At 45.4% G+C, this 19316-nt stretch overlaps 1 protein-coding gene across 30 annotated transcripts in view; it reads right to left on the bottom strand.

Moving 5' to 3' along the window:
• Positions 1-1166: 1166 nt before the first annotated feature.
• MAPK8IP3 (mitogen-activated protein kinase 8 interacting protein 3) overlaps positions 1167-19316 on the bottom strand; it is a 157674-nt gene continuing 139524 nt past the window's right edge. For 27 of the 30 annotated variants that reach the window (XM_074965792.1, XM_074965803.1, XM_074965794.1 and 24 more), the window contains 9 exons: positions 19165-19245; positions 18053-18120; positions 16401-16549; positions 15253-15424; positions 15004-15117; positions 11685-11723; positions 5384-5563; positions 4904-5047; positions 1167-4269 (listed from right to left, as the gene is read on the bottom strand). In XM_074965792.1, coding sequence (XP_074821893.1) covers positions 4148-4269; positions 4904-5047; positions 5384-5563; positions 11685-11723; positions 15004-15117; positions 15253-15424; positions 16401-16549; positions 18053-18120; positions 19165-19245 — 1069 coding nt within the window. In that variant the 3' untranslated portion in view covers positions 1167-4147. The remainder of the gene's footprint in view (positions 4270-4903; positions 5048-5383; positions 5564-11684; positions 11724-15003; positions 15118-15252; positions 15425-16400; positions 16550-18052; positions 18121-19164; positions 19246-19316) is intronic. The other 3 variants (XM_074965804.1, XM_074965823.1, XM_074965822.1) reach the window with 1 other exon arrangement.

Genomic DNA, 19316 nt, shown 5'->3' with positions numbered 1-19316 from the left:
AGAAGTGGGAGACTGGTAGAGGGGAGATATAGAAGCCCGAGGCTAATTAAGGCCCTGTCAGGAACCTAATAAAAACCCCCTGCTTCAGGTAGACAGTGTGGAGCGAGGAAGGAGAGAGGACTGGAGTTTGGAAGTGTGTTGTTAAGAATTGAAAGACCAGAGGGAGACCCTGCTCCAGCATCAAGGACCGAGGGTAACCCTACCCAAGGGGGAAGAGGGTAAGAAACCTGCAGAGGTTGAGAGGGGCTAGGGCTCAGAGTGAGGTGCAAACCCAGACCTTTTCCCTGCTTCCCTCCTCTACCACCTTCCCAGGCCACTAGCGGGAGCCTCTGTGCCCCAAGAGCAGGGGCAAGGGGTAGCGTCCCAGCCCCCACCCGGCCAAGAAAAGCACGGGACCCACCATACCAACATTGGCCATTTTGTCACAAGACCCAAGACACTGCTTATAATGAAGTAGCCACCATTTGTAAAGACACAAGTCATTTAGCAGGCTAATTACAAGGGAGCATTTGATGCCATTAATTTTAATGGCTGATACTGTATAGTTGGCAAATCATGTATTCATAGCCTTGTTCACAGGACTTTTATCTAGTTTCCTATTTTATTGCCTTTTTCTCCATTAGGGCACCCAAGTCCCTCAGATTTCAGGATGGAGCTATTAACTTATACAAATAAGTGTCTTTTCAAACAACTGAACAAGCAAGCATGATGCACCCAGTTTCATGGAGGAGTGCCTGCATAGACAGTTGATTTTTGCCAAGACTCTTCCCATATGGGAAGAGAATTCCATTAACATGTACTCCATTTAAAGTTAACAATTGTTAAGTGTCAGGCCCCTCTGTCACTGTGTCTCCTCATGACAACGTTTGTGGTTTGAATCACTCTATGTGCTGACACTTGCACCATAACAGCTGCGTGTTCCACACCTTTGGCACAGCACTTATGAAATTGCAAGGAAGCTACTGCTGCAGCGCACCAGCTCTGAAGTTGTGGGGATTGCAAAACTAGCATCCTGCAATCTGACTCATTGAATGACATGTAGTATAATGTTAAAGTTTGAGAATTTGAGATACTGCCTGAGCAACCATTACAATAATCAACCCACTGCCACAGCCTGATCAGAAATCCCAATATCTGTACACGCAATGAATACACGTTTCCATTGCTGATGTTAACACATTTATTACATACAGAACAGATATGGTTCACTTGTTTGATAGCATAAGGGACAAAGCATGGGAAAGTATTCATACAGCAGTCTCTTTACAGAATGCCATCTTCAGACCAAACAGCGGAGTTTACAGGCCTTAAGACACTTTTTAAAATCCTTTTATAACATACAAGGTACTTTACATACATCACAGTGGAGATATGATAGGGAAGTGTATTTAAGCCAATCAGCTTTCACCTTGCTGCTCTGTAGTCACCGAATGAGGATGATAGGAACATGACAGCAGTGGCTCTTCACTTAGCTGTCACTGGCCCCTTTTTGAAAGTGTGCTTCTCTTGAAAGAAAATCTGCTTCAAACTGCAAATGAACCTGCTGAGATAAGGAGATCTGGAACCTATTTTCTTAAGTAGCCATGAAATTTCAGTGGGAGACAGAGGACCAAATACTGTCACTTTGATAAAACAGATATAGAACATAAACTGTAACAGGTAAAAATCTCATACTATGTTTCATAATTATCACGTGGTATATTTCATTAAACTAAATAATTGGGGTCAATTACATTTTTTTAAAAATCAGCTCAAATACTGAAATTTAATTTACACTAATTATCAAAAGTTGTGAATTATCTGCTGTCTAAAGCCCTAAGTGACTTATCTTACCAGAAAGCAATTCTGGAATATGCCACAGCAGAATGAAAGCCTGACTCATTCAGAAATGTCACACGGTCAAACAGGCCTCTCTGGAATCCCTTTACAGAGGTACACAGCTGGAGGACTTGATTCAAATCCTCTCCTGATCTCTGTCTTCAGAGAGTAGTACGAGTGCCTATGTAATATAACACTGATCGTAGCCAATGCAATGCACCGCCAAGCCTCTGTCTTCCCCTAAATAGGCTGTTGGGGCCTCTGTTCTCTAGATACGTGCTGTTGCCTTCCCAGCACTCTGATGTGTGGCTAATATTTATCTCTCAGCTGCGCATGCACAATCCAAACCCCGAAAGCAATGGCAGCATTGCTACTGCTAAAGAGAAAGTAGGGATTTGTCTTCACTGCCCTGCATTTTGGACTATGGGGGTAACAATAGCAGTGCACTAACTCCCCTGTGTGGATGCTGCAGTCGTGAAGTAAAAGTTCACATTAACGAATAGTCCTGAAACAGGATTACATTAATGCAACTAGGAACCCTTTAGTTCATACCAGCAGCATCCACACAGGGGAGTTGACACTAGCTAGGGATTCAGAAGACCAGCTCTGCCACAGACTTTCTGTGTGACCTTGAGCAAGTCAGTCTTTCTGTTCTTCAGATCCCTACCTGCAAAACCCTTCCCTCCCTCACAGGGTTGATGTGAGGGATAAATCCATTACACATTGTGAGGCACTCAGATATTACAGTAACGGGGGGAGATAAGTTCTGCAGATAGACATGGGTACACTAGGTCATCTGGGATCCTAGAGTACAAAGACACTGACTGAGCCAGAAAACCAGCAAGTGAGGCAGTGCACATGTGCTCAAGGATTTAAAAGGCCAGAACAGTGAGGAGCCAGGAGGCAAACTGTGGCATCAGGGCTTTTAACCAATGGGTCAGAAGCAGGAGTGAGGTAAAAAAACTTGAGATATGTGCATAGGATGGAGCTAAGGTCCCCTTTCCAGCTTTTTATAGACTGATTTAACTGCAGGAGAGCAACCATGAAACACAAATCCCGCCGTAGCGATGTGCTAACCCCAAAGCGCCCTCCTATCTGAGTGCCATGGCTTAGGATACACACACCTGAACTTGCATTCTCACTGGGTTGCTGTTACGTATTGGGAGAAAGTGAGACAAAATCAACATCCTGCCTTTTCTTTTCCCCAGCACTCTTCTGTTTTGAGAGCAGAGCATTTCTCCCTGCAGAAAATCAGCACCAGGATGGGAATGCATCTTCATGAGTCAATAAAACCTTGCTGGGTTAACACAGAAGCCATGTCACCGGCTACTCTTTAAAACCAACTATCACTAAACAACAGCTTGTCTCTTGAAATTTTTAAGGCTTGTAAAAATAATGAAACAAAGCATTTTTACCTCCCCTTCCAAAAAATACCACATAGACAAAATAGTGCTGGCTCTTCCTTCTGCTAATCAACCAGATCCCAGCAAACTTTCATGGCAGCAGTGTCCAAGCACTCTCTGGCCTGACACCAAACACCCTTTTTTGCCTCTGACTCTACCAAGCAAACAGTCCTCCCTGATTTCACGCTCACTCAGCACTACTTAATGTTACCAACTGGCCAAAAAATAGTAGCAGAGTAGGGAGGGCTTTCTGTTTTTAGCATGTGTTCCACACTCTACCCCTTTTCATGAGACCGTTGGCCCTCTATGGCCAAATAGCTGAAGTGCTTCCTGAAACCTCTGTTCTCTCTTCTCTGTAGACTTCTGGTTTAACCTGGTGCTGCCTGCTCTCAGATCCTGGGATAAGATTCAGTGCTTGGGGACAATCTATGCAGAGGGGATGGGATGAGAATTCCACCTGGTGAACTGGATAAAGATTTTCTTTGGGCTGTTGTGATTCATTAGCCTCGTTGCATTGGAGGACATGAGGGTGATGCACTGCTTCTCATGCAGGTGGCAGTGAGGCAACCTTCCTGACAACCTGAGCTAAACCTTCCAAGACAGGCTTCTGTCTCATACTTCTTGGAGAGAGTTATTTGCACAATTCCCAACTCCGGGCTTCACTCTGAAGATTCTCTGCCTTTTTTCCCCCCTTGTAGACACCAGCTTCAGAAGGAGAACAGTAATCCAACCACTCAAAGCACACAGGCCCAAAATGAAAGCTACAAGTTCAGAGGTTAGAATGGGGGTCACCATCCAATGCAGGAGCTGTTGCAGTTGTCTGGGGTTCAGTTTCCAGCAGTAGGTGTAATGCAGGTGTTCTGTATGTACATCTTGGCATTCAGACGGGAGGAGGGAGAGATATGTTGGCAGGAAAGGAGAGAATCTCATTCAGGGATGTATGAGACTTGCCAGACGATAATATGGCTCCTCTCAGCCTTGGAAAGCACTGGCTTCACTTGGGCAGTATCTTCAGCATTCTCCTCTGTCTCATCATCTTCTCCATCCCCTGCAGAGAGAATACAAACAGTAAAGATGAGCGGGAAGGGAGATCCAAAGCATTATTGCCCCTCACAAAAGGCTCATGTTACTTAGAAAAAATCATGGGCACCATTAACTGAGCTCTTCTTTCACGGCCCGAGGACAGGTGTAATGATGGGACACTTGTACACAGAAAGACTGGTTAGGAGGGGAAAAAACAGATCTTTATAAAGAGACAAAAACATGGCCCTCCAATATCTCTGATTTCATGTACTGACCAGTCCCCCCTTTTCCTGGAGGAGCCCATCCTTACAACAACAGGTATGCTCCAAAACACAACAGTTCAAAGGCTGCAGCACTTGGGCTGTTAGTAGAAAATGCTGTAGTATTTTTCTGATGACTGTCTATGGGGATTGATCTGGGGACAGGGGTAGAGACAGCCAGTTGGGACAGATTGGGTCAAGCCAACCACGTGCCCTGGAAAAGTGTGGGTAACAGTAGAGGAAAATGCCCAAGTGCTTCCTCTAAAGCAGGAGACATGACAAGTGGAAATCATTTTCTGAACTCACTACGTAACAACACAGTTTCATCTCTAATCCCATTGGTCCATGTATTACCCACAACCATTTCCACCTCACCCCTTCCCAAAAGTAGGAGCTCACCAATCCGGAAATCGATGTACCCTTCTCCTCCACTCAGCACCAGGACATTTTTCAGTTTCTGCCCCTCAGTCTCAGTGGCTGCTGTGCTGGGGTTCTCAGAAGGGCTGTCTAACACACTCCCATTCAGGGTTGCGAGAACGTTACCTGAAAGAGCACAGGGTCTCCTGTCAGCACCTCTGCCACACTCCCAGAATGCTCAGCTAAAGGACACAAATTTAGGTGATTGCCCTGCCAATCCAGTCCCTGCTGCTGCAAAACTGGATTTTATTCCAACTCAGACACAAAAACCAAAGGACCTTAAAAGGGATAACTGATCCCTACAGAGCTACAAAAGGTGCAGTGTCATCCACAGCATTCTATAGTGGGCAGCTCAGCCTCCCCTGGAGGGGCAAAGCCCACAGACGTCTTAGGGGATAAGATGGCCAAATAGAAGAATGTAAATGCAAGAATCCTCATGAGGAAGTGCCTTGGTCACCTTACCAGGAACAGAGACAAAGAACTTGACTGCATCACGGTGGCCATGGAAACAGAGTTGTGCCTGAGCCATGGAGCAGTAGGGGATGAAACTGCTGGCAGATTTGTCACTGCTGTCATCACCGTACACGTGAATGATTCCGCCAGGGCGATTTCCCTCTCCTGATGTTGGGGAGGTCTTATTGGCTGAAGACAGGGAGGAGAAAAACCCCAAATAGTAGCTTTGTTCCCATTTATGGACCATCAGTCAGAGTGAGAAGTATGTAAGAAAAACACAAACCATGAGTCACGTAGGAAAAGCTTTAAAGGTGCAGACGCCCATTAAATGTCCTCTTTAATGCCATCATTCGTGCATCATGGAGGAGACCCTACTAGATTATCTAGGCCCTCTCTCTCTACTGGCAAAGAGGCACAGTCATATCCACTGTTGCTAATAAACTGTGCTTCTTATAGAACGGGTAATAGGGAAATGCTCCTCTCTGGGGGTTGGTTGGAAGAGTAATCCCAGCCCTACACATGCTGGAGTAAGGATGTCCAGGGCATCTCAATAAAGGCCTTCTAGAGCTACAGTATCCATTCTTCTGAACTCAGGCTGGCTGAGTCAGTGTCTGCAGAGTCAGAGCATCAGCCTTCTGCCCCAGTGACCAGTCATGGTATGTAGATGGGCACAGTTTGCTGTCCTGATGAAAGGGTTAGGATTCTTGGCCTTCATGCACCTGGAAAGTAGTGGCTGTTTCCCAGGTTGGTGAAGTTGCTCAGTTTGAAAGTCAAGTCAAGGACTCATGCTAATCTGTCAGTGCTCAGGCTGGCAATACAGCCTCTGCAGCATTAGGGAAGGCACTCTCAATCCCAATAGCATTTGGGCTTGTCGAGTCAAATGGAGCAGAGTTCCTTTCCTAATCCGAGGAGAATTCTGCCACCAGCCTAAGACCTCATACCTTGAGTTCAACTATCTGGCCACTCAAGAACTCCTCAGAGATTCTGACCATCCTTGCCTCCCATGGACTTCAATGAGAGCTAAGGATGCTCAACACCTTGGAGGATCAGGCTCTGAAGAAACGAACTCCTCCTTTCACCAGTGAAAACAGACTAGAACTCATTACTCAAGGAGGGAGACTCCTTCCCCCGCACGCACACCTAGGCCAGTAGAAATTTTAGAAATACAGGACCGGAAGGGACCTCAATATGTTATCTAGTCCAGTTCCCTGCATTGACACAGGACTAAGTATTATCTAGACCACCCCAATAGGCATTTGTCTAACCTGCTCTTTGTCTAACATCTCCAATGACAGAGACTCCACAACCTCCCTAGGCAAGTTATTCCAGTGCTTAACCACCCTGACAGTTAGGAAGTTTTTCCTAATGTCTAATCTAAATCTCCCTGTGATGTTATCCGATTCAAATATGACCCTGTAGATCATTGTTGCTACGACTGTTATATAATTGCAAAAAATGTTATGCAAAATGTGTCAAATAAGGTGTCAACAGAAAGGGTATGATTTGCTGAATATGATTATGCTGTGTATGCATGTATCATTTTTGTATCTGAAGTTATAAATATTAACTATGTACCTGTATGTCAAATGTTTGCTCAAGTGGAAACTCCAACAAGGTGTTTAGCCAGCACCTTGTGAAGGACTATTTGAGTTAAATGGCTCATCAAGGGGGACTTAACTCACAATGGACAAGGGAGATGCCTATCTACACTTAATGGACTTTCCTGTGAATGTTCTATCTGGAGTATAGGTAATGGCTTCTGCTGTGACTAAGCAAAGCATGCATGGACATGTGACTTGCCCATGTGACTCCAAAACACCGTCTTGTTACCTGTAATTTTCCACAGTGAGAACAATGGGTTTCCCTTCAATTGGAAGAAGCTATAAAAGGCCCTGGAAACATCTCCATTTTGCCTCTTTCCTGTTCAAACCTCTGGACTATGAACTTAATGGGAGCATTCTAATTAATGGACTGAGGACCTTCCAATGACTTGGAGGCAACCAGAGACTTAACAAGCCAGCAGTTTATTCCATCACTGCTACAAGCCTGATCCAAGAACTTTGCAATTATTGTATATATTTGATTCCTTTAACCAATTTTAACTCTCACCTTTTGTGACAAAGTGGGGTTTATTCATTTTATGTTGCATGTGAGTCTTACTGTCCTATACTAATACTGCACATGCCTCAGTTTCCCTGTGTACTGCACCAATGCTTAGGCGATGGAAATTGGGTGTGTGATTTTCGCTGAGGCCCTCGGGGCAGGTGAGGCTGCCCAGCTGTCTGCATGTAGGCCATGGCCAAACCAAGAGGGGGATGTGACCAGGTGATACCTTTTGCCCGGGAAGCAGGACAGACCAGGAGGAGGAGCAACGGGCATGTCGGGGCTCGGGTCACTGGAAGCTGGGCAGTCTGCTGTGGGGGACTGGAAGAGGGGGAGTCCAGGGCATCTGGCCCAGGATTCCCCCAAGATGGACTTGGCTGAAAGTCACTGATTTCTGTGATAACAAGTTCTGTTCTACGCTGTGTTCCTGTCGACTAATAAACCTTCTGTTTTCGCTGGCTGAGAGTCACATCTGACTGCAGAGTTGGAATGCAGGGCTCTCTGGCTTCCCCAGGAGCCCCACATGGGTGGACTCACTGCGGAAAGCGCACGGTGTGGAAAGGGATGCTGAATGCTCTGAGGTCAGACCCAGAAAAGATGAAGCTGTGTAAGCTTCTTGCCCTGGTGACAGTGTGCTCAGAGAGAGGAGGCGGCTTCCCCAGAGTCCTGACTGGCCTCAGAGTAGTTCCAGAGCATCGCCCAGTGACTCCGTGACACCTTTCTTTCTTTTTATAAATAAACCTTTAGATTTTAGTTACTAAAGGATTGGCAACAGCGTGATATTGGGTAAGATCTCTGTTGTATGTTCACCTGGGTACGTGGCTGGTCCTTTGGGATCAGAAGTACCCTTTTGTTTGATTAAATTGCTTTTAAAGAACCACTCATCATTAAGTCTAGTGTTTTTGGTGGTGATATAAGGATTGGCATGCCTAAGGAGACTGCTTTTCTGACTTCTTGTTAGCCAGTGTGATGAAACAGAAGTTTACGTTTGTTGCTGGTTTGGTGTATCCTATGGGAGAATAACCACCAGTTTTGGGGTGTGTCTGCCATATTTCTCAGCAGTTTGTCCTGAATTTGATATTCTCAGTTGTGACCCACGGAGGCAAAGTTACACACCCTCGCTGCAATTTGAGCCCATTGCTTCTTGTCCTGTTGTCAGCGGTTAAAGAGAACAATCTATCACCCTTCTCTCTGTAACAACTTTTTCTGTGCTTGAAGACTGTTCTCATGCCCCCCCACAGTCTTCTCTTCTCCAAACTAAACAAACCAAGTTTTTTCAATCTTTCCTCACAGGTCATGTTTTCTAAACCTTTAATCAATTTTGTTGCTCTCCTTTGGACTTTCTCCAATTTGTTCACATCTTTCCTGAAATGTGGTGCCCAGAACTGGACACAATACTCCAGCTGAGGCCTTATCAGTGCCGAGTAGAGCAGAAGACTGACTTCTTGTGTCCTGCTAATACATCCCAGAATGATGTTTGCTTTTTTTGTGTTACACTGTTGACTCATATTTCATTTGTGATCCACTATGACCCCCAGATCCCTTTCTGCAGTTCTCCTTCCTAGACAATCATTTACCATTTTATATGTGGGAGTACTTTGCATCTGTCCTTACTGAATTTCATTCTGTTTATTTCAGACCATTTTTCCAGTTTGTCAAAATCATTTTAATTTCTAATCTTGTACTTGCAACCACTCCCAGTTTGGTATTGTCCACAAACCTTGTAAGTGTACTCTCTATGCCATTATGCAAATCATTTATGAAGATATTCAATAGAACTGGACCAGGACAGATCCCTGCGGGACACCACTCAATATGCCCTTCCAGCTTGACTGTGAACCACTGATAACTACTCTCAATGTACAGAGTACCATTTTCCAACCAGTTGTGCACCCACCTTATAGCAGTTCATCTAGGCTATATTTCCCTATGAGACAGGTCATGTGAGACAGTGTCAAAAGATTTATTCAAGTCAAGATATATCACATCTACTGCTTGCCCCATCCACAAGGCTTTAACCCTATTAAAGAAGGTTATCAGGTTGGTTTGACATGATGTGTTCTTGACAAATCCATGTTGCCTCTTACTTATCGCCTTATTACCTTCTAGGTGCTTACAAATTGATCGTTTGATTATTTGCTCCATTATCTTTCTGGGTACAAAAGTAAAGCTGACTGGTCTATAATTCTCTGGGTTGTCCTTAGTCCCCTTTTTATAGACAGGTACTATATTTGCACTTTTCTAGTCCTCTGGGATCTGTCCAGTCCTCCATGAGTTCTCAAAGATAATTGCTAATGGCTCAGAGATCTCTTCAGACAGTCCTTTAAGTATTCTAGGAAGTATTTCATCAGCCCCTGCTGACTTGAAGACTTCTAAGTTGTCCAAGTAATTATTAACTTGTTATTTCCCTATTGTAGCCTCAGATCTTAGCCCATTTACACTGATGTTCACTATGTTAGTCGTCCAATCACTGCTAACCTTTTTGGTGAAAGCAGAAACAAAAAAGGCATTTAACACTTCAGCCATTGCTGCATTTTCTGTTATTGTCTTTTCCTCCTCATTGAGTAATGGTCCTACCCTGTTCTTGGTCTTCCTCTTGCTTCTAATGTATTTGTAAAGTGTTTTCTTGTTACCCTTTATGACCCTAGCTAGTTTAATCTTAAGAGGGACACTGTAGTGAATCCAAAGCTTCCATTTGTGATCAGTCACTTGGAAGAACTAAAACATAATACTTAGTCCTACCATGCGTGCAGGGGACTGGACTAAATGACCTCTCAAGGTCCCTTACTGTCCTACGATTCTATCATAAGGTGGTTGCTATTTCGATCCTGCTACCACAGGGACCTATTGTTTCAATAGAGTTATATATTTTGGGCTGAGTTCTATTTCAGTTATTAAATGATGCAGAAATAATCCTGAAATCAGAGCAGATGTACAGCTAGCAGGCTCAAATATATCTGGAGGGAAGAATAAATGCTGGTCAAAAAGAGAGACCATAACAGTAAGGGCTTTCTGCATCTTTGTGATTTGGTTTGCTATGAGCAGGTACAATTGGCTGGCATCTAAGTTCCCTCTAAGCTGCGCGGCCGCCTATTAAGCTCCACGCAGGGGCTCAGGGCCGCAGCGGGAGAGGAGCCCCATCCCACTGGCCCCAGCGCAGACCTGTCATGGCGGAAAGAGGCGCCCCTCCCCATCAGCCCCAGCACAGAACTGCCGCTGCGGGGAGAGGTGCCCCTCCCCGACGACCCCAGCATGGACCTGCCCTGAACCTGCCGCGGCAGAGGCACCCCTCCTCCAGCCCCAACACGGAACTGAGCCCCTCCCTCGGCCTGGCCCAGGCCTGCCGGAGCTGCTGCAGCCAGGGAGAGGTGCCTCTACACCCAAGCTGCTGCGGCAAGAGAACTGGGGGGGGCGGAGGGGGAGGGGAGAAGTCCTTATTCCGCACATGGGCATAAAAAATTAGAGGGAACACTGGCTGGCATCATTTAATTGTTACATAGGACCAGTCATATCAGGCAATTAATCCTTCTAGCCCAATAGTCTGTCTCTAGCAATGGCCAGTATCTAATGCTTCAAAGGGAAGAGTGATCCTGGGTAATTGTGCTATGCTTCTGGGAGAAAAAGATTCCTTCCTGACCCCTGCAGATGGTCATCTTAAGCCTTGAACCATGAACTTCTGATTTTTTCAAGATCACTGGCTTAACTTGCATACATTCAAATGATTTTTAATGCTTTTAAAAGTCCTGCTCAATTATTTCTGGCTATGAGGTCCCACAGTGGCAAAGGCCATAACTGTTTTGGAAAATGAAGGTGCTCAGAGAAAATCTTGCAAGACTGAGTGGACAGTCTATCCTTGTCTGCCTGGGAACATCTGGCTAAGCAGATCCCTACTGCTAGGGTTACAAAGTGAACAGTTTGGTTAAGCTGAGCCACCCAAACAATGAAACTAATTGGAGAGATTAAAGTACTCAATTTTACAATAAAACAAATGGGATGGCTGCCAAGAAGGGTTCAAATGTTCTCAGCCCCAGGAGAATGAGGCTATTTATATTATCTCTGGTCTCTTCTCAGTTATTGCAACTTAAAATGAGAGAAGTGAACAGATAAATGGATGAACGAAGGGGTGAGAAAATGACTGGAAAGGTCGATGGGTAGACAAGGAATGACATCTGAAATCTAGAAGGAAGGTAGGTGGTGTTGGACTTACCCCGGAGCCCAAGGAGTTGGCCTCGGTGGAGGACTACGGCTAGGCACAGGCAAGAAGTGGAAAAACAGAGGGACATGGGAACAAACAGGCAGATGAGAAGAGAAGAAAAAGGCAATTATTGGGAGAAACTGCAGGAAGGAGAAACATAAACTTTTAAACCTACAGAAGGCACCAATGGATGCTATCAATTCAGAGTCGCTTTGTAAGAAAACACTGCTCTTGCTCTTCTCTTTCTTAACTAAAAAGAACACGCTGCAGCATCAGGGAGGGGAGAGAAAAATTCAGCTTCATAGTGAAATCTTACTGCATTTTCAAAAATCACATTTCTACACAAGTATCAGAGACTAGTGGAATTTGCTTACAATGTGAATTGACTTGAACTCACAGTTATGACAGCATCCCCAAGAAGGGACAGGCCTTACGATATGGGCTCAGAACTGGGATTCTGAGGTTACAATCACAGAGAGTTGGATTTAATGACTAATTCATTGATGACTAGTGTCAGTGCTATTGGTGTCAACAGCGGCAGGAGTGGACAATTCCAGTCCAGTAGGACTACAGTGGATTTGCTGCTCCTTCTATAAAACAAACAGACATGCTCTATCTAGCATTTCTTTATCTGCCAGCACCACGGGAAGAAGAGGGAGCCCTGCTATTCTGACTGCAAATTCCAGTACGTTCAAGTCCACTTAGGAGAAAACTTTCCACAATGGAAAGTGAGTTAGATGTGGATTGGCAGGCAAAGAGTAGCATTACTGAATGTTTAAACTAGTGCCCCTTCCTCCCCAGATCTAGAGTTTTGCCTGTTAGCACTTGCTGGGTCTCCTCATTTTACTGGATAGAGTTGGCTTAAGATACTGATTTTTACTGGACTAAGTCTCTGATTAGATGTAATGAACTTTCTGCATCCTCAGCCTTGGGAGATGCTGTAGTGGGAGAAGTTCAGCTATCTACACCATCATGAAATGTTTTCAGAATCAGTCAACAGTTGCCAGCCACTTTAAAATCATGCTCAACCACAGGCACCGGCTTCTGCTGGTGCCGGTGAGTGCTTGACCCGCCCCGGCACCGCCCCGACTCCACCCCTGCCCTGCCCCCTCCTGCCCCTGCCCTGCCCCCACTCCAACCCCTTCCCCAAAGTCCCCGCCCCAAATCCGTCCCCTCCCTGCCCCTATTCCAACCCCTTCCCTAAATCCCTGCCCCGGCCCCACCTCTTCCCCACCTCCTCCCCAGAGCGTGCCGCGTTCCCGCTTCTCCCTCCTCCCTCCCAGAGCTTATGCCACGAAACAGCTGTTGGCGGCAACAAGTGCTGGGAGGAGAAGTGGAGATGCGGCGCGCTCCGGAAAGGAGGCAGAAGTGAGATGAGCTGGGGGGCGGGGAGCTTGGCTGCTGGTGGGTGCAGAGCACCCACCAATTTTTCCCAGTGGGTACTCCAGCCCCTGAGCACCCATGGAGTCGGCGCCTATGTGCTCAACAGCAGCCTGTGTATAGATGGAGCCAACATCTGCTCCTCAGAGGAGGAAACAGCTTCAACTGGACTGCAAGGGCCAGCAACAAAATGTCTATTTGATCTTTACATGGGGCAAATTAACTTCTAGTGAATTCTTAATTCTATAACTAGGATGGTGTCAGACCAGATCCAGGGCTCCCCAGTCAGATTAGGCAAAATGAGGAACCTCAAACAACATCACTACATGTGAACACTGCAGATGACATTTCACACTTTCCCTAATTCTATAGGGTTTGCCTATTTCTCTCAGTCCTTCCAAGTTGAATGGAGGTTACCTCATTAGAAAGATCAATCCACAAACCAAGCCACTCTAGAACACAGTATTATAATATCCTCCATATTATTCACCATGCCATTCTTTATCATTCCTGTCATAGAATCATAGAATATCAGGGTTGGAGGGGACCTCAGGAGGTCATCTAGTTCAACCCCCTGCTCAAAGCAGGACCAATCCCCAATCAAATCATCCCAGCCAAGGCTTTGTCAAGCCTGACCTTAAAAACTTCCAAGGAAGGAGATTCTACCACCTCCCTAGGTAACGCATTCCAGTGTTTCGCCACCCTCCTAGTGAAAAAGTTTTTCCTAATATCCAACCTAAACCTCCCCCACTGCAACTTGAGACCATGACTCCTTGTTCTGTCATCTGCTACCACTGAGAACAGTCTAGATCCATCCTCTTTGAAACCCCATTTCAGGTAGTTGAAAGCAGCTATCAAATCCCCCCTCATTCTTCTCTTCTGTAGACTAAACAATCCCAGTTCCCTCAGCCTCTCCTCATAAGTCATGTGTTCCAGACCCCTAATCATTTTTGTTAACCTTCGCTGGACTCTCTCCAATTTATCCACATCCTTCTTGTAGTGTGGGGCCCAAAACTGGACACAGTACTCCAGATGAGGCCTCACCAATGTCGAATAGAGGGGAACGATCACGTCCCTCGATCTGCTCGCTATGCCCCTACTTATACATCCCAAAATGCCATTGGCCTTCTTGGCAACAAGGGCACACTGCTGACTCATATCCAGCTTCTCGTCCACTGTAACCCCTAGGTCCTTTTCCGCAGAACTGCTGCCTAGCCATTCGGTCCCTAGTCTGTAGCTGTGCATTGGGTTCTTCCGTCCTAAGTGCAGGACCCTGCACTTATCCTTGTTGAACCTCATCAGGTTTCTTTTGGCCCAATCCTCCAATTTGTCTAGGTCCCTCTGTATCCTATCTCTGCCCTCCAGCGTATCTACCACTCCTCCCAGTTTAGTATCATCCGCAAATTTGCTGAGAGTGCAATCCACACCATCCTCCAGATCATTTATGAAGATATTGAACAAATATCGCCCATCTCCGAACCCTCTCTAATTCTGTAATATCCATTTTGAGATGGGATGATCAGTAATGCACAAAATATTCTTGAGGAGGATGTCCCACAAATTTATATAATGGCGTTGTACATTTTTCTGCATTATTCTACAGCCTGTTCCTTATGCATTCTAACATCTTGTTAGCTTTTTTGACTGCAGCAGCACACTGAGATGAGGTCTTCACTGAGCTGTCCATAACGATGTCCTAGAATGCTCTAGACTGAGGCATGCATTTCTGTAACATGGTGCAAAACCAAACTAAGCTATCTTCATTGCCAGTCTCCCTCCTTTCTCCCTGAACACTGCTGTGACCAGAATTCCAATTGTGGCACCAAAATGCACAGGATCAGGGTGGAGATACATTAGTCAGCCAGAGCCACTCCTTCCTAGCGCAATTAGCAAATAAAGGCGTTGCGAACATCAAGAAAACACAGAAGAATGTCTGATGAACATCACCTACTCTCAGTCAGTGGGATGGAGATGACGACACCATTCCCTGTCCCAACCCAGAGGCGGTTGCCAGCGATAAGCAGGGCTGTGATTCGCACAAACGAGAAGCCCAGCTTTCCAGTGCCTGCCAAGCATGAACAAGAATTGCAGAATCAGTGAAGACAGTATCACTTGGAGCAATGCTGCCTAACAAACACTGATGCTCCGTGCCCACAAGAATAACAAACAGGCCATTTCCTGACTGGCACTGCCTTCTCACCTAGCATCTTGCTGACATAAGGCTCTATGTCCACATCCTGGAGGTGCTGATGGGTGTGGGCATGATACAGCCTCAGTGTGGAGTCCAGGCGGATGGAAACCCACACCCCATCTCCAATCCATGCCAGCTGCCGGACCTGACTCTCCCGGCGTGGGTGGGCATCGAAGGATTTCTGAAAGGCCACATAGGGGGAGCAGCGTGAGTTCATACCTGGGCTGGGGGCACTTGTTGGCTTTCAAGACTCCTGGGGCAGAGGCATAAACTAAGGAGATAGCTCTGAAACCTCCACTACAGTATGCAGAAGCTCCTCAGATCAACTGTGTGATTGGCCAGCCTGTTCCTCTGGTTTCCTCTCCCTAGAGAGAATTGTTACAGTCTTAGATATTCTAGTAGACTGCTTTGGAACTAGGACATTAATGAAATGGCTCATGCCAAAGAGTGAAATGAAATGAAACCATTTTGCCTTATTCAGGGTACTTTTCAAACAATGCAAAAGGAATCTCCCAGCACTTCTCAGTCAAGTTTTTAAAAGCACAAGGATGAGGATCTTGCTGGTGGTGAGTGAGGTGAATTTAGTGGTTGTGGATTTACTGTTTGTATTCGTCCCCCTTTTATAGCAGTTGCATCCTACAGACATTGTTACTCCTGTTACACTGTTACATTATAACGAATCACAATTTCAACAAGATGGGTTTTAAACTAGCATCTTGCTCTTCAATAAGTGGAACCCCCACAGCTTGCTGCCCACACCTGCCCATTTTGCAGTTATATACTGCCTGCGGCCAAGCACGAGTCTGACTTCCTACCAAGTGATACACACTAGGGCCGGGTACAGACGCCCAGTCCAGCCTCATCAGTTAAATGAGAGGAAGTGCTAAACTGAGATGTGATCTGAAGATTCCATACGGGGAGGAATGAGGGAGTGTGTCAAGAGTGCTATTCTGGCAGATTTCCAGAGTAACATGACCTCTAGTTACAGTTCTTCCCCTACCAACATGGATCAGCAACGAGGATACAAAGGCTCTGCATTCCCTCACTCCCCTGCAGAAGAGCAGCTAGAAAAACAAATACACCGGGAGCCAGCAACTTATCTTTACTCTCACTTTCACATACACACATGCGCATGCACACACACACAGCCTCCTCACCTCAATCTGCATTGTCTTGGGCTGGATGACATGGACTTTGTTCTTATAGCCACACCAGACTCTATCATACACAACAGCCATGCAGCGGATGGAATGGTGGGTGTGACCCAGGTCCATCAGGTGATAGTTGCTGAGATCCCATTGACCATCTAGGGAGAAGCAAAGACATTAGAAGGGGTGTTGTATACTTCATCAAATGTTATGCACAACACTCATTTTCTTTTCCATTTAATTCTGGGACTGTCTCATACTTTCCTGTAAATGAAAGCTGTGTTAGTTATTTAAAATGCAGCCATAGGTAATCAATATTCTTAGCTTTCTGAGTATTCATGGAGGAGCACAAGACTGGCCAAGAACCCTCAAGAATAAATTATTCAGAAATACAATTCATACCATTAGAACAAGATAAAACACAGGAGAGAAATCCTGATACATAACTGTCATAACCTGAAGACTACAGAAATCTTTGTGCTGCCAAAAATGAAAAGAATTTCTACAGGAAAACTCACATAATAAGCAACACAATGAATCACAGGTTGTTTATTATATCAAAATAGAATGTGGAGATTCTGAATGTACATATCATTGTGTGTGAACTCCTGTTAGATTGGCAGTGGAGGATCATGGATTATAGGACACGCACACCAAAGGTCATTTTCCTTAGATCTGTTAACAGGCCACAGATTGATACTACTACTTGGGGTCAGAGCCTCGTGCACACTAAGCACATGACAGTGCATGTGGGGTTGGGTGCTAAAACTCCCAAAATCTGGCTGATTTAAACCTCCATTCTTATTGTGAGAAGGTGAATAGACTCCCCTAAGCTTTTTAATGAGCTACAGCAAAAAAAAGTGGTGGCGGGGGGTCGGGGGAAGCAAATCCAATGGAACTATCTCAAAGCTTGTTCGAATGAATCACTCTTCTCTGTAAGGGGCATCATTCTCCCCATTTTACAAACAGAGAAGCTGAGGCATAGTTAAATGATTTGCCCAAAATCACTCACAGCCAGGGACAGAACCCAGATCTCTCACCTCCTAGACCTATGCTCCAACTACTAGAGCAATCAGGCTTCTTCTGAAGACATATGACTTCTAGGTCAGGAAGGATTATTGTATCTTTAAAATGAATGTTCTGAATGTATGAATGATCAGACCTAAACTCCAAGTTCACATTACCTAACCAACCATAACAGAGGTTGAATCAGAATTGGTTTCCATGCAAACAGCAGCCTGTCCACTTTAGTGTGTTGTACTGACTCCACTGCTCTGATTACACTCAGAGAATTCAAGGAGTAACTGAGAAAGAAGTCTTGCTCTGGGAACTTTGGTCACAACTGGAAACTGCTCTGAAGTTCTCAGGTGTGAATGCAGCTGGGAGTTGCAGTGTAACAGAGATGATCTCTAGGGATGCAAAATCAGCCTGCAGCTAGCAGGATAAAGAATTACAACCCAGAAGTAAGAGGAGCTGTAATGATTAGGAAGAGGGTAATACTTTTATAGTAGCCATATATTTTAAGAAAATATTAATTCCCCAGCAATCTGGCACCCTGCCATCTTGAATCAGAAGGAAGCACTGAAATGCTTAATTCATTTCCAGAGACTCTGCTTCTGTTTTGAAGCAGGCTAGTTCATCTTTGCTGCTTTGATCCTTACCTTCTCCTCGGTGGAATATGGCTAATGTTCCATCTGCCAGGGCAACAAGAACTCGTCCTTTCACATGCCTGAAATAATAGAGAAGAAAACGCTCATGAAAAGGTGGCAATAACAGGAAATGCTGCTGGATTCGGATGTTTTAATGGTCTGCTTGGTTTGGCGAATGAGAGATTCCTTCTCCCACTCTCTTGGTTATAAATCATTTCCTGTATCTAGACAAATCACACATATGGTCATGCCATTATTCCTGCTAAATCCAGCACTTGCAGGCAACATTCATCATGTGAGAGTCACACACATAGCTTCTTTATTCTATTGGTAGCACTAATGCCTTCATTATTAAACTAGCCGGGGGCTCACCAATGCCCTGCTGAGTTTCCCCTCTTCTTTTCACTGGCTTTACAATAATGTAACTCCACTGATTTCTAATTTACACTAGAGTGAGTGAGAGGAGAATTGAGCTATTGTTCCCCCCACCCCTGCTTACTTATTTCCAATATTCGGTACAAGCCTGCAACTGGGAAAGAAGGTAGCTCAGTGTGGATATGTCTACACTGCACACTAAGCCTGGGCTCTGACTCAGGTTAGAGTCCAAGCCCCACTTCCATCTACACACAAATCAGCCTAACTCAGGTTAGCAAGCACTCAGGACCTGGGTTCTAGGACCCTGCTATGGGGGTGGGTCAGAGCCCAAGTCCTGCATGACTCAGGTCCAAGCCCCGTCATATTTCAGTGTGTCTAGCCAGAGACCCAAATCAGAAGGTCTTTGTAGTGCAGAATGGATGCATTAGCACAGCTGAGAGAACCAGATCCAGCAACTATAAACCCAGATTTAAAATGCATTGTGAATGCTCAAGCATGGGCTTGGAAACGCTGAATCTGTAAGCCTGGGTCCCTAAGACCTGGGCTTAGTGTGCAGTATAGAAATATCCTCTGAAGCTTAAATGGTTCAGTGAGCAGGAAGTGGGTTGAGACCCCTTCCCCACAGACCTTTACTGATTTACAGAACACTACCAGGGTGATGAAAAGATGGCCAGGCAAAGAACCAACTAATGACAAGAAAAATAACAAATTCCCTGGTTTAGAGTTCCCAGCTCAGTACACCAACTTACACCAGGCTCAGCACAGAATCCTTCAGCTTTATTGAATGCAGACATTTCTTCCAGTTGGACACTGCCGAGTGCACATACAGCCTGGGAGAAAGGAGCAGACAACGATGGTTAGCAGGAAGGCCAATAAACCTACAAAGGCTGAACTGTGGGGT

Source organism: Natator depressus, chromosome 10 (genome assembly GCF_965152275.1).
Source record: "Natator depressus isolate rNatDep1 chromosome 10, rNatDep2.hap1, whole genome shotgun sequence".
Lineage (NCBI taxonomy): Eukaryota > Metazoa > Chordata > Testudines > Cheloniidae > Natator > Natator depressus.
The sequence above is the reverse complement of the archived record's forward strand: the minus strand, read 5'-3'. Positions and strand labels throughout refer to the sequence as shown.